The sequence below is a fragment of the Haliotis rubra genome, unplaced genomic scaffold, assembly GCF_003918875.1.
Source record: "Haliotis rubra isolate DU_JTF1 unplaced genomic scaffold, ASM391887v1 Scf200, whole genome shotgun sequence".
Lineage (NCBI taxonomy): Eukaryota > Metazoa > Mollusca > Gastropoda > Lepetellida > Haliotidae > Haliotis > Haliotis rubra.
Genome location: NW_025766004.1, coordinates 145,393 through 161,166, shown reverse-complemented (window position 1 = coordinate 161,166; position 15,774 = coordinate 145,393). Strand labels below are relative to the sequence as shown.

At 40.6% G+C, this 15,774-nt stretch overlaps 1 protein-coding gene and 1 long non-coding RNA gene across 2 annotated transcripts; one reads left to right on the top strand and one right to left on the bottom strand.

Annotated features, from left to right (window-relative positions):
* Positions 1 to 3,492: 3,492 nt before the first annotated feature.
* Positions 3,493 to 11,139, bottom strand: LOC124275638 (RCC1 domain-containing protein 1-like). The gene is made up of 7 exons (XM_046711244.1): positions 11,112 to 11,139; positions 10,333 to 10,533; positions 9,574 to 9,759; positions 7,154 to 7,349; positions 6,402 to 6,523; positions 5,156 to 5,881; positions 3,493 to 3,791 (listed from the first exon to the last, which is right to left on the bottom strand). Exons 2-7 carry the CDS (start codon positions 10,523 to 10,525, stop codon positions 3,613 to 3,615), a joined length of 1,602 nt encoding a protein of 533 aa, XP_046567200.1. The 5' UTR covers positions 10,526 to 10,533; positions 11,112 to 11,139; the 3' UTR covers positions 3,493 to 3,612.
* LOC124275639 lies at positions 10,198 to 14,522 on the top strand. Its single transcript, XR_006898326.1, has 3 exons — positions 10,198 to 10,208; positions 10,620 to 10,621; positions 14,429 to 14,522. It is a non-coding gene; the product is annotated as an uncharacterized LOC124275639 (long non-coding RNA).
* Positions 14,523 to 15,774: the final 1,252 nt, after the last annotated feature.

The window sequence follows — 15,774 nt, the reverse complement described above, 5'->3', positions numbered from 1 at the left end:
CTGTTTATTCCTAATTAGCCCCAGACTTGCTTCAGTTTGATCTATTGCATTGCAGAAAGGGTTGGGCGGAAAGTTGAGACAGACAACTAGCATGTCTAAGGTCCCAGCGATACAGAGCGAATGTGGTCCTTACCAGGAGGGAAACGCATTTCAAAAAACCTAATCTCCTAGTAATATTAGTATTGGTGTTTTGGAAAAAACATGTAGATCTGGGGACGCAGAAGATTTCCTTCATTTAAAACACGCTCTGCTGATGACAGCTGGTGACCTTCTAATATCTGTCGGAACAACTCAGTTGACTACAGACGACTTGGTAGTCCTCATCTGGCTGAGGCTGTCAATATTTGAGGACTGACGTTGTATTGTTGACGGTCATCAGCTGCTGAAGATAGTGATTCATTTGAGCCAATTCCATGATGCGCTAACTATTGTCAATTTATTAACTCTCTGCTTGACTGACAACGTTGTCATGAGACATACTGAAATCGGGAAATAAACGACAGTTGGTCTTTTGGTATCCATCTAGTCGAGGTCACGCACTATTGTCAATATGTATATACGATTTCAAGGTTTTCCGCGCAAAAAATAATTCTTAAGCATCGAACTCGTCTGCCAACGTCTATGCCAACTTCTGTGCGTGTATTCAATAGCTATAGGGATTCAGTGTAACCTGGCAATTCCCTCTCTAAGGTACGGCTTATGCAGAGACCAGTTGATATTGGCGACAGACATTGTTTTGTCTATAATATTTGGAATGAGCCCTAATCGATATCATGAGACTGACTATGAATATATTCAGTAACCATTCTCACAGGTTCACAAATATGTTGGGCCTGTAAAACAGTCTGGGTCAAAATTGATCTTCAGCAACCCATGTTGTCGTAAGAGGTGAGGTGAGGTGAGGTGAGGTGAGGTGAGGTGAAATTGGGTTTAACGTCGTGCTTGAGAATATTTCGCTTATATGACGACGTGCATGCGTGTGTATGTGTATGTGCGGCTGCTTGTACTAGCCCAGACTGAAGCTGGTTTTATATTGCTAGCCCACTGAGATACCATGCCGCAGTGAAGCATGAATACCCCACTCAGACACATTATACTGACTCCGAGCCGACCAGTCCTTGTTGTACCCATTAATGCCGAGCGCCAGGCAGGGACCAACAAGTACCATATTTTAACGTTTTTTGGTATGACCCGGTCGGAGATCGAACCCGCGACCTTCCGCTCTCCGGGCGGACGCTCTAACCACTACACCACGGAGGCGGTCGGAATAAAGAGAGTAAATGCGTTGATGTGTGTTATATAAAATGCATGTCAGGAGCGGATCCAGAGGTGTGTGCGTGTGCGTGCGTGCGTGCGCGCGCGCTTTCCTTCCCACCCCCGTCCCTAACAAGCATTTCCTTATAACCTTTGGACTTCATGATTTATGTGCACACCTGTGAAATGCATGTGCTGCCTACAGGCACAAGGGGTCATCTCAAAGATATTTTATGCTTTTTCCATGTGTATTGAATATGTCACATCTATTGATTGTCATCTTACGTGTCTTTCATAACGTTTATGTTGAGATATGTAAAAGAATATGATACCCATAGAAATGCTTAAATCAACTATAGTATTAAATGTCTCTAAATATATAGGTGGCAAGACCACCCCAAGATCGACAGGACTGGATATTATTTGTTAATTGTTAAGACATGCCGTTTACTAACCCCAGTTTAATTCCCCTAAAGGATTATCTGATCTTAGCTAATATCTCTATCCCCCAGTACGACCCCAACCACCGTCTCTGATACTCGTCCTGGTTTTGCTTTTGAGACGAACCCTCCTACCTGTTTGTTTTTACAGTGATAGTGAGGCTCCATGGTAGCTACATCCTTAATAGTTTCTGTATTAAAATTAGTATTTTTTTACGTCAGCTATCGTTTATAATGAAGCTAAGTGTAGTTTCACAATAGGCATTTAAAACGTGTCCTTGGAAATACAATATCATCGCACACCATTTTGCATAATGCCATGGTCTGTTCTAAATAAGTCGCTTTGGACTTGGAAAAAAACCGCATTGCTCATTTCTGCACTTATCTCTCCTCAGTAAAGTCCTTTTTCCACGTTTCCTATCTCCGTACCACTGAGACTGTGGTTAGGCAGAACTTAGTTTAACAGATATTTCACACTTTCACATATTAACTTCATAAATTGTAGATATAAATGTGAAAAAACGGTTTGTTTTTTTCTATTTCCGACAGTACTTTAACAGTTAAACTTACAGTGAGAGTTGGTTCGTGCTTACTCTCTTCACGATCACCTGACGTTATTACTCACTTACAGTGGTCCATTAATGGGTACTTTTCATTATTAAAGGCACAATGTCACACCACATGTCTCTAAAAATACAAAATGCATTTCTCTCAATAATAATAACTATCAGCCCTCGGGGAAGAAGCTACCATATAATTAATTCCCCCCAAAATTACGTATTTAGATTACAATATTAAATTAAAAAGTTCGAATGAATTAATGCAACGCTGCTTTAAAACGACTCTCGCGCCCTCTACCGACCGAACATTATTTCAAGCGAACACCATAAAGCCATGTTCCCTGGAGCGCAATTTACAAATATCCTACCCACAACTTGTGAATGAAAACCACTTCGGCAAACACCGACAACACCGCGTACGACAGTTGTCAATGTACGGAGCAATTGTTTACAATCCATATATGGCAAGTGTTTCCGTTCGGAAGCTGTTCGCCTCGAAGTTTCAAATATCGATTCCAGGCAGGTCATAAGGCATAATAAGTCTTTTATTGCATCGATAGGCAGCAAAAGTCAGTGTATATGCCCCAATATATATAATATAGGCTAAAATGTTGTCGAAAATGTGTGATATTGTGCCTTTAATTTGCCTCTTAGGACTTCGGCTGATGTTCAGGACTAGTGATTCTCTGGTGTTGGCGTTTCGAGTTAATGTCTCTGCTCCCATCCACTGAGGAACTTAGACGACCAAACTATTTCCTGTTATTTAGAAAATAACTGCAAACAAAATATGTACATATTGATACAAGAAATAATCTTAATTATGAAACGGTAACTTCTTGTATACGGTGTGGATTCCTTTAGTCAACTTTTCATTCTCAACTTATATAGACACGATTATAATAGTAAAAATATACAAATAACGCTGTCGGTGAACAAATTAAAGACTCTCAGCCTTTGTGTCGAAGATTAATGGTTCCTCGACTTCGATTTAAAAAGGTTATGCTGTAATGATTTTCTCATTAACTTCGTTCATCATCAAAGGCCAGGCGCGCAGCAAGCCAATTCTTTCGTGTAAGCCCGATAGGTTGCAAAGCTTTATATTTAGATAGTATTGATGGCTTGCCCAACCTTTTTAGCAACAATCATGTGTAAGCCCGGCTTTTTTTAATAATGGTAGCTAGGCATTCGACTGTCGCTCCAGAAAAGTGAATGTAATCAACTGTAGTGAAAACGTAACATAGGAAAATATAAATTTTATATTTCCAAGCATTCCATGTGTCAAAGAACACAGTCTGTTGTCTTGATTCCCTTCTTGCAGTAACGATAACCGCAAAACGGCCAGGAGTGTGTTGTGTTTATCATGCAACGGATGAAGTCTCATTTTCTGAAAGGATCACAGTGTTCCAGCATCCACACTTCACGTCAATAACCTTGACTGATGTCAAGGACACAAGTTTAAAGACATCAGATGACCTTGTGTGACCATGGCCTAACTGACCGTACTTGTTCCATCCTGATGTATACAAAACACCGTCATCTGAAAGGTATATTACATGTTTGAAGTCAGTTACTTCAAGTAGGATGAGTTTGATGTAAGCTGAAGCGTGAAAGGACCCTGTGCTTATGTTATTGAACAGATAATTATTCTTAAATGGTATGCAAAAAGTAGGGCTGCGCAATATAACTGGTTTACCGGTATTTACCGATTCAGACATGAAACGATACGTATTGCGATACGCTGATCGAAAACCGGTATTTTGACTGGCATTCGGAAAACGTCGTAACACTCGGAAATCTTCGGATATGCTCCTTGTTTCATTTGTGCCAAATATTATTCACATTTTTATTTTATCATGATTAAAAGATGTTATTAAAGCTTAATCAAGTATAGTGATTTTGTTGTGTTTTTGCTCTATAAATCACGCAGTAACTCGATTATAAGTAGTTTTTTGTTTAAAAATACTTCATGCAATATATTGCAATACATATCGCAATACATGCTTTCGCATCGCAATATATCGCAAGATGAATATTCTCTGCAATACCCACCCCTAACAAAAAGGCAGTTTGGAACTATCGAACAGCAGTCATAAGAAGGGAAACGATTGATTGATTGAATTTAATTTCTACGCCACACTTTGTGCAATATTTCAGCCATATGGCAGCGATCTGTAAATAATTGGGTCAGAGAAGGGAAACGAAGGACCAACTATTTGAGTGAGCTGGCCCCGATTTCTGGAAACAAACTTAAGTCTGAGTTTTGAAATTTGAGGAAACGCAGGAAAATGCATTTCCCAGAATGGACTGTAATCGACATCAAACTCAAACATAGTAGACAATTTGAGTTTGGTGGATATATTACTTAAATTGTTTGCCATTTTTTTAATTCAAAAATGCAGTTGAGTTAAAACTTCAGCTGTTTCAACTTGTCAAACTCAAACTTGTGTGTTTCGAGAAATCGGGTCCTGGTGTCAACGCCACAATGTGAGTAGGCTTAATCTGGAAGGAAAGCCCGAAGTGATGAGGTATTGGAAATTTACAGGGGTCTGTGCAGACAAACCTAGGTCCGGGAATCCAACCCACGATCATGGGTTTCTGTCAAGCCCGAGGGAGGCAACTCTGTACAGCGAATCTTAGACAACTGTTTTCCAGTGTAAGTTAGGAACAGTTGAAAGCATACACTAACAGAATATATTAAACATGATAACACGTACAATGTACCTTAAAGTCAGGAATAGACACAAATCAAACTGAATTGTATCTTTGCCAGACAGATTCCGATGAACATAATCTTAAGCTTTGAATTTTTTAAACCCGACTCACAACCGAAAAGCTGATTGTGAGCTATAGCTGGATAAGGTAAACTTGCATATAGGGTTCTAAAGCACATGGCAAACATACCTGTGACAACGGCAGTGTGGCGAGATCCACACGACACCTTGACGGCCGTGTAGTCGTCTGGCAGTGACGTCACCAACAGCGGGGAACTTATCAGCGACAGTCTGGCCTGATCGACAAACTTCTCCTGTAGTTCATCAACAAACTTCCCCTTATCTGTCTCTACAATCTTCCCCGGATCCTCTTCTACAACCTTCCCCGGATCATCTTCTACAAGCTTCCCCTGATCCTCATCTACAACCTTCCCTGGATCCTGTTCTACAAGCTTTCCCTGATCCTCATCTGCATTCGTCCCTTGTCCAACTGTTGCACCATCTCCACATCCAGAATTGAGTTCCACTTCGTCCATGACGATGGAGTTCTGGGGTTCTGCTAATTGCTTACTGGCTCCAAGACTTGATATTTCTTTATTGAGGGGATCCGAACAGACTGGAAGACGTTGTGTTGGATTGGAACACTTGTCTTCAAAATTAAGGGAAAAGTCGTGGCTTTGTTTGACTATAACAGTCTGTGATAGCTGACGAATGTTTTGGTCTGCATCTTTCACTTGTACCGACTCAGGATCAGAAGTTTTGTTTGGGCAGATTTGCGCATGATTTGGTGTGTCTCCAGCCGTCCTTCCTATGCTAACATCGTGTAATGTAGTGGCATCTGCGCCGAGCACCTGTCCAGTCGAGTGGCCAAGTTGCCCACTTTCATTCCATCCCCATGTAAACAGATCACCACTTGCTACAAGCAAGGATTTAAATCAATCATCTGAATAAAACGCACACATCACAGAAGAGCAAAACGTAATTGCGTTCGTTGGGATACAAAAGGCAAAAATAATGCACACAAAAAAAGTACATGTAATTATTATAGACGCAAAAGGTCTGAAAAACTTAACAGAGCTCCGAAACACCGTTTCATTTGTTAATAATGGTGGTACTTAGCTTTGAAACTTAGATTTGGGAATCACGAATGTCACAACCTATCACCCCAGCACAGCCCCTATTTCTTACGGACAATAGCTATGATCAAAATAACAGAATAAACAAAACCAAATACGTTTTCGTAACAAGGTAAATTTTCATAGTCTTGTTGCGGTTCACGAGGCTCACGCTGCAGGCAAATAATTCAGTCTTGGCCAATAAGTGATTTGTACTTTGACCATGAACGGATAAATTGGAGTCACACAAACCACCCAATCCAAGATTGACAAGCAAAGACATTGAGATGAGTTGTTCTCTACAGTCAGTATACACAGTACCTGTGATGGCGGCCGAATGCCATCCCCCGGCTGCCACGCCAACAACACGGAGGCCGTCGAGAGAGTCCACCATCCTCGGTTCCGTCTCCTCTTCCACAGAGTCGTGACCCAGCTGACCACGGCTACAACACACAGTGGACCCGTTAGTCCGCTTCACCTAAGTCTGGACCCCCTCTGGTTGATTCACGTTAATCTGAACCACTAAATATGGATTATGTACGTCTGATCCGCGTTATTCCTGATCCCGTTAATCGGGACCACATTCGTCTTGCCACTAGATTCCAGACCTGTACTGTTTGGGTCATCCAGGCATGATAAAAGGAATACTAAAAACTGACTTCAATATGGAGGAATCTATTAAACACACTCTGGAAATACGCTATGATAAATATATACTGTGCAAATGGCTTTTACGTTTATAACTCCATAAAAATACACAAAAATTATATTAAGTAGCGGATAGAAACGATCACCACGGAATAACGCTGTTTCATTTAAAATTATTCCATCATATGTTCGTGAAATTGTGCCCAGTGAAAAACTGTCACAAACTTATACGTGACCTTAATTCATGACCAGTAACTGTCAGATGTAGTACACGTAAAGATATTCCCCATTATCGCTTGTCCATTTGAACACAACACGGGAAACCTTTCCCTGTCCTCACCGACTCCAGTACAAGTAGGAATACGGTCAACATTTATTGTAAAAAATAACAAATGGCATGACCACCGTATAATTCAACTACCTACCTCCCAAGTCCAAAACTGTAAACATGGCCGTGTTTCGTGAGGAAGACAACATGTTCTTTGCCACAAGACAGGCTGGTAACTGGAGAGAGTGTGAAAACTTGTCTCAAAAACGCAACCTTTCCATCCGAGGCTTCACGTGGGTTATCATCTGCACTGCCAGTGCCACCATCCACGATCTCTGAAAGTCTTCCGCCATCTGAAATTAGCAGTCACAGCATATATGTACCCCAAGGACGTGTCCAGAGAGTTCGTTAAGTAATCAATTCCACAAATATTAGATTGATCTGGCCCATTCATACGGTGACTGAATTTTAAATTCAAAATACTTGTCAGGCAATTCACAAAATGGGACCTGCCTATCTTCAAGACCTGATCACGCTGTTCACTCCCTCCAGAACTCTCCGTTCCCACCATCAGTTTCTTTTGTCCATGCCTACTTATAAACTCTAATCGTTTGACGCGGAGTCCTTTCAGTACGCAGCTGTTTTGAAACTCTCTGCCTCTCGAACTAAAACTAATACCAGATCTGCCACTTTCAAAACCAGACTGAAAACACACATTTTTCAACGCTATGTTTCATAAATCCTTGTATTTTCTTGTACATGGGAACTTTACTTGTCAGCGCTTTTAGCATTGGTCTTGTGTGGTAGAAGTCAGCGCTATACAAATACTCTAATTATCATATATCATCATTTGTCGGTTACACATTGTATGTTTGTATGTACACTTGTCCTTCCCTTATCGTCACAGCCAGCATCTCTCCGGTACCAAAAATGGTTCAAGATTGGTTCAATGCCATTTATATCACGGCGTGCCTGTTGGTGCTGTCGCTGCCGGAAGTGATGCAGGTCCGAGGTGTCTATTATCTTGGAGAAGCCATTGACCACGGGTATGGACCTGACAAACCTAGAGCCACAATCAGGAACCCATTTCACAAAGCGATCGTAACGTTACGACTATGGTTTAACATTGACCTACGACAGCGCTACCAAACCGAGACATAAGTCTAATTAACCAATTCAGACAATGACTACTTTTCAGCCGATCCGAATTTTCTCGTGTGAAAGTAAAAAGAGACACTACAAACAACTATGGTTACACTGAATTCGAATTCCTTGCTTCATAAGAAAGTGGTATTTACAAATTAATCTTAATTTAAAAGTTTAATGAAATTTTATTCTATATTTTATGTTGAGTTTTAGGCAGCTTGTCGTTAACTAAGACGTCACAGACTGCCCCTGTTAGAAGAGGTCATTAAATGATTCACAATGCATCTGGCTCACTGGTTACACCTGTTATGTGTTCTTTGCGCTTATTAAGTGTATTTTTGTTACGTACAATGTGATCGATCTAATATCAAGGCCGTAAAATACCGCCAAACTTTTCTAGCGGCCGAGCCTCGTTTGGAGATTTCAACGATTTCAAAATTTCCGTTTGTCAGAGCACGTTACGACAGAGCCCACTGCACGACGTGTTTGCAAGACTTAAAAGGAGCGTAGTGTTGCAATATACAAGTGAATAGATGTATCAAATACTACTCATTAATGTCTATATATCCAGTTTAATGAGTTGGTCTTAAAATTCTGGACTGGTTATTGTACTAAGTTGCGCAATAGGACGTAACCAAGTCAGCAGGAAGCGAGAGTTGTGTAATCGATGTTTTGACTTGATCGCTTTGAGAAACGGAGCCCTGATTCTAGATTCTGGCTTGCCTGACTGAGGGTCTGCAAGCGAGTTGACGATTATTAGACGACGGGGCCGCATATGACCACAACCACGATATGAATGACAAGAAAGTATCTGGACTTGTACCAGAGGTGGTTACCAGAAAGATACTTAACCCATGCCTTAAGACTGATGAGGGAAGTCCAAACGCTTTAAACAACCGGCTATTCCCTGGTGCCTTCAAGGCATTACATAGCATCGTAGTGAATGAATAATGAGTTTAGTTTTACGGCGCCTTGAGCAATGTTCCAGCAACATCACGGCGGGGGAACACCAGCAATGGGCTTCACACATTGTACCCATGTAGGGAATCAAACCCGGGTCTTCGGCGTGACGAGCGAACGCTTTAACCACTAGGCTACGCCCCCGCCCCCTTAGCATTATAGATAAATAGTAATGTGACAGTTACTTCATATACGATGGGGCCTCTAAACAAACGTGTCTGGACCAGACGATCCAGTGCTTGATACTATGAGCAATCACATCACGCAATCAATCAATTTAGAGAGCCTGGCTACTCAGTCATTAAGTCGCCTCTAAAGTCTGAGTTTGTAGTTTAGGGTTTTCTTGTCTAACAGCAGTATTCTAGCTATATTACGGCACGCCTCAAACAATCAGCAGACTTTGCCAGAGACCAGCTCTAACAGGGCCAAATAGCCATGAAACTGAACTGTTCTGCAGTATTACAAACGTACCGTGTATACAGTATAACCTGTCCTCCCCTCCTACAACATCGTCTACCCGAGAATCCACGTCTACACGCATTGGGTTGGGCACGTCAGTCCCGCCCCCGACGAGATATTGTCCTGCTGCTGTCCTGTAAACCGTCCTGTTCCAGCTTGCCGCCACGGGACAACATGAATCTTCCGTGGGAGTAGACTCTGGAAACAACACTGCCCCCCTTTATACGTACACTGTACATACTCATCAGTCGCCATGTTCGGCCACAATGACAGAACGTATCATACCGCCCGTCTCTTGACCGATGAGACTTGAATAAACCAAGCCACGCTTAGAAGTTGGCATGACAATAAATCCTCAAAACAGAAAAGCACAAGATACAGGGATAAGGTTAAAATGTGTCCAAAATGCTTATTTTCGAGGTTTGAATATTAAACAATGTATAATGGATCATGTCAAGACTTCCTACGTAAGTAAGATTACAGGCTCGATGTCATGTACATGTCATCTGAAAAATGTTTCAAATATTCCGAAAAAATTGATTTTAATATTCTCATTGATCAGAATGTCCCTTTCATATTTCTTGATTTCTCAGTTATTCTGGGCTCGTAGTTATATGAATTTCCCATTTCACTTGAGCTCGGTAAATGTCTATCAAAATTGCATATGTCCATAATTTCCCTATATGAATTTTTCTCGCTGTATCAGCTTGTCTGCATACATCTGAAATATTTTTCTCGCTGTCATATACATGTATATTTATCCTCTTTTACCTGAGTTACATCGAAAACGTAGTTTTGACCACGTGATCAAACAACTCGAGAGACAATCTGTTGTCACATGTAGTTTGACTGGGCTGTCAAAATATGGCTGCACATTGATCTGTGTGGATTCGTTTTGAACATCCCGTTCATGAAGTAGAGATATTTGTTGAAATCCATTAAATCCACAAGCGTATATATCCATAATAATTCCTAAAAATAGAAAGAAAAGAAAGATCATAAGTAAAGCAGTATAAGGATATCCTAAAAAGCTTGGTGTTTTAAATGATACAATGCAGAAGTTCAGTAATGTTATCTTGCATAGAACCTCCCTCTGTTTTTATATAGAAGTACGCACATACATGCACGTTTAACATCATCACAAAATGTCGATTGTTCTTACTGGTCGAGTTGATCGGTTTCATTTCAAATAAGTAAGCTCCTCGCAGTGAAATATACAGCAACCTCGTGCAGCGTTTGCCGCAAGCTTTGTGTTGGAGCTGCGGCAAAGATAAAGCTCCGCTCCGCGATGCGCCTGTTCTGAACGAGTTTTCTTATGGGGAAAACGCGGCCTATACACATGCGCTGTACAAGAGTGTGTATTCAGCGGCGGGCAGTAGTTTGTTAGCAATGCGATTGCTTGATTTATCTCTAGAAACAACCAGGTCAAACCTTTCATGTAGTAAATGTGATAGCAGAATATTTAAAGTATTACGCGATCTGTATTGTACACATGATCGGAGTACCATGGACATGTGCTAAGCAATTTCAGATCCAATACTTGCGCTTACATTCCGTTTCGCCAGTCCTCTGAGCGCAAAGAATAAGTCAACTCGACCGAGTCTTCAACTTTCATACATATGTGTACAACAATATTTTACAAAACGGTGACCTTAGGATAATATGAGTTTACCTCATTCTGTACCCAACACAGACATATGAAACCGACTCTGCGCCAACAGGTCTTGATTTATCCCCTTGTTGATGTTAGCTGGGCATGGCAGGGGTTTTGTCCTGAAAGTTTATTAAATGACCATTGAAACTCACGTGAAAATGGTTGAAAATGAACTGTGCACCCCCCTTTCTCAAAAAGCTGTATCCGCCCCTAGGCTCACCTTTACTTAAGTAGACAACAAAAGCAGGTATCTCCACTGAAGATCAGGAGATCTGGCACTCTTATGACCCTTGTCACAATATTACCTGTCCAGCGTTTTCCTATGTGATGATCCCTGGGAGGTGGTGTCACATGTGACAAGTTTGTATGTATTGTATATTTTAGCGAACCCGTGTTTGGGTAAGGATTGGTCTTCGGTAGCCCATGCTTGTCGTAAGAGGCGACTAACGGGATCGGGTGGTCAGGCTCGCTGGCTTGGTTGACACATGTCATTGGTTCCCAACTGCGTGGATCAATGCTCATGCTGTTGATCACTGGATTGTCTGGTCCAGACTCGGTTGTTTTCAGACCGCTGCCATATAGCTGGAATATTGCTGATTGCGGCATAAAACTAAACTCATTCACTCACTTTTAGCGGTATGTTTTGCGCAATTTATTTTAGCGGTATGCACTGCGCAATCTTCTGTGTCGCATCACACCGGAAGCAGCTGGTTTTAGGTTTCAGTTTTGTCATCGATCGCACACGCGATATTTTTTCATGAAAGTAATTTGGTTCTAAGGCATTGCATGCCATACTCCAGTTCCCCATGGTGTAAGTACACACTCAATATGTTTAATAATGTTTTGCAGTACAATTTAATCCATATTTCGATCATTTAATGTAAATTTGGTATGAATTTCTTTCAGACTCTTTTCAGAGTTCATGCCATGTGCTTTTCAAACTGAATGAAGCATTCATAAAATCTCTTTCTGCTAACTTTGGCTAGGAAAAAGTGTGTATTTTGGCTCATGTGTTTAGAACTTTAGATTGTAATATGTTTTGGCAATATAAGTAATTATCTGTTTTCTTATTGTAGCAATTTACCGATTGATGTTGATTGATACTCTCTCAGCAACTGTCAGCACGGAATAAAAAGCTTACAGCACGCTGACTTGGTTGGCACATGTCATCTTATAATCCCAATTGTGTAGATCAATCATGCTGTTGATCTCTGGATTGTCTGATCCAGACTCGATTAATTACAAACCACTGGCATATAGCTGGAATATTGGTCTGTGCAGCATTAAACAACAAACATTTAACTACATGACTTCATGTAAATTACAATTATAGTCAGAACAACTTTTGATTTTCCTGTCACTGTGGTAGACCAATCAATGGAAAATAGTTTTCAAAATATCCTCTCAGGCATCAGATAAACTTTCTCCCATTTATTTGGGGAGGCAGGGTAGCTTAGTGGTTAAAGCATTTGCTCATAATGCTGAAACGGTTGCTTCAGTTGCTCCACATTAGCACAATATTTGAATGTTACGGACACTTTGTTTTTATGGTCCCAGAAACCCATGCTTTTTGTATAGTGATGGTCAGTATCAGGTGTCAAGGCTCACGATAGGTCATAACGTTACAGACACTTTGTGGATATGGTCCCAGAAACCCATGCTTCTTGTACAGTGATGGACAGTATCATGTGTCAAGACTTACGATAGGTCATAACGTTACGGACACTTTGTGGATATGGTCCCAGAAACCCATGCTTCTTGTACAGTGATGGTCAGTATCATGTGTCAAGACTTACGATAGGTCATAACGTTACGGACACTTTGTGGATATGGTCCCGGAAACCCATGCTTCTTGTATAGTGATGGTCAGTGTCAGGTGTCAAGACTTACGATAAGCTGTAACGCTATGAACACTTTGTGGATATGGTCCCGGAAACCCATGCTTCTTGTTTAGTGATGGACAGTATCAGGTGTCAAGGGTCATGACTTGGTTGATGCATGTCATCCTATTTGGTTGCACAGATTGATGTTTATAATGTCAGTAACAGGATTGTCTTGTCCAGACTATTACTTGCACACTGCCTTCATATAGCTGGACGATTGCTGAGGATGATGTTAAACAACACAAACAGTCATATGTTTGACTCTAATGAGATCAACTGACAACGTCATGTAAAGAAAAGAGATTCCACATCCCATTCAAGGGTTTTATTTCCAGATAAAACATTCCACGTATCCAAAAGGACAGACTTGTGTGGTAAAAGTAAAGGTACATATTACTAAAACTCTGGCCTCCTAGGAAAAATCAAAACAATAAAATATATCTGATGTACAAGCTGACAGCTCCACAAAACTGCTCAAGATCTGGTGAAGGTTGTGACTCCCAAGCCCTGAGAAAGCTTGTGGGGACCAAGCCTGTCCACAGGATGATCACCCTCTCATCCATATGGTTAGAGGTGAGGTGTGTGACCAGGTGTGAAACACCTGAACATTCTGGGTTAGTGAGGACACCATGGGTTTAGTCCTTCAATAAGTGGGGTTTCGTACCACCATAAGGTTTTACAACAGAGTCGGTGAGGTTAAACACCAAAGAAAGGTCATGATGGTCTGTTGGAGTTTACACCACAGTAAGTGAGGTTTAACACCTTTGTGGGGTTTAACCATTAGTGAGGTTTTATAACATGCAAGTTAACACAGTCAATGGATCTTAACAGTACAATCAATGGGGTTGTACACCATGCTTCATAGTGTGAACTGAACAATCAAGGTTTACAACAATAGGTAGTGGAGTTACACTGTACAATCAGTGTTGGGTTTCATACTAATCAGTTGGTTTTACTGAACAATCGGTGGAAGTTTACACTACAGATGTAAATATTATTGTCTTTTACATGTTCTGAAAAACTCATATTGCTGTCACAGATGGCCACCTTAGATTACACCACAGTATGGCAAGGTTACTATTACACTGAGCATTGTCTTATGACAGTACAATGAATGCCATTTATGATACATTTTAGTATTTTTGCATGCCTGGTAGACATTATTGGTCAGTTACAACTTTGTTTGAACACTCTCTGTGAAAAGAGGACTTTGCAAAAAAGGCACAGCCCTCCAGCCCAGAGGAGCATCCATTTAAAATCTATGGGGAGGTGAACAAAATGGGTTTTTTTTAAAACAATTTTTGTGTGTGTTATTAGTGAAAACGAATAGATTGTTCGATGGTGCTCGGTAAAAAAAAATAGACTGCTCTAAAAATAACAATTTCCATCCCTGTACGCAATGGATGCTCCCTAATAGTGAGAATTACTGGGTTGGTTATTGATAATAAAATAATGTGTGCTTTGAAACTATAACATCTCTAATCAGTGTCCTGGATAGACAGATTAACGACAGGACTACCAGTGAAAACAGCAACCAAACCATGGAATATGCTCACACATTAAACAGAAATAGCCACACTAATTAATAAAAGATATAACCCCACAAAAAGTGCATCATAATGATTAAACCCTGCCACGTTTTCAAACTGTAACAAACTGAATGCATTTGCCCTCAGTTTGTCAAGGTCTGCCCAATTTATTGTATTTGGTTCCACTGAAAATATTGCAAGTGTTGCCCGATACAATGCATTCTTTATGGGGATTGTCTCGTTTTGAATTTGCTTTGCTATTTCCACTCGAAATAGGCGTCAAACCCAACTCCCGAGCTGGGCATGAAAATATATAAATGTTTCCTGATGGACAGGTTAATATTATTATGTTGATAGTACTGTACTGTATTAAGTAATATATGTACTTCACTGAGGAAATGTAATCCCAAATATAGTTATTTACACTTGTCCACTTTCCAAATTGCAGTGTATATACCGGGTACTAATAGGACTTGTGGGTTTTGAGTGGGGCTGGTGTGTCCTAAGAGTTATCAGCCCTGTGGTCTAGTTCAAATTTGGGGAAGTTTCATACGCTGCTATTTCTATTGTGCACATATTCCATAGTTTGGCTGCTTTTCGGTTGTTGGTTTTAGTGCATGTTCACTTTGGACACAACTGAATCTCTTGCCATTCCACAGTGCTGACTTCATATTGGGTGCATGTTACCGAAAGTGTCATCAGCACATCACATGTGACATAATCAGACTAAGGTTTCCTTTACAGTCAACTTGGTTGACGTCTCACACTTGAATATAATCTGGTATATATTAAAGTTATGATACATCATAAATCACAAACAATGTCCAAGAATAAATAAATAATAAATACTATCACACAGTAACAGACCAGTGCTACATCAAATAATGAACATATTGCACATTTGCTCAAAATAAGGAACAACAGTTTGATTTTGAGATTTATAGGTGGTGGGGTGTATTCTGGTTTGACATTTATAGGTGGTGGGGTGTATTCTGGTTTGACATTTATTGGTGGTGGGGTGTATTCTGGTTTGACAATAGGTGGTGGGGTGTGCTCTGGTTTGACATTTACTGGTTTGAGATCACAATTTTTCTATTATTGTTCAAACAAGCATTACATTACTTTTGAATAGAAAAGCACATTTTAT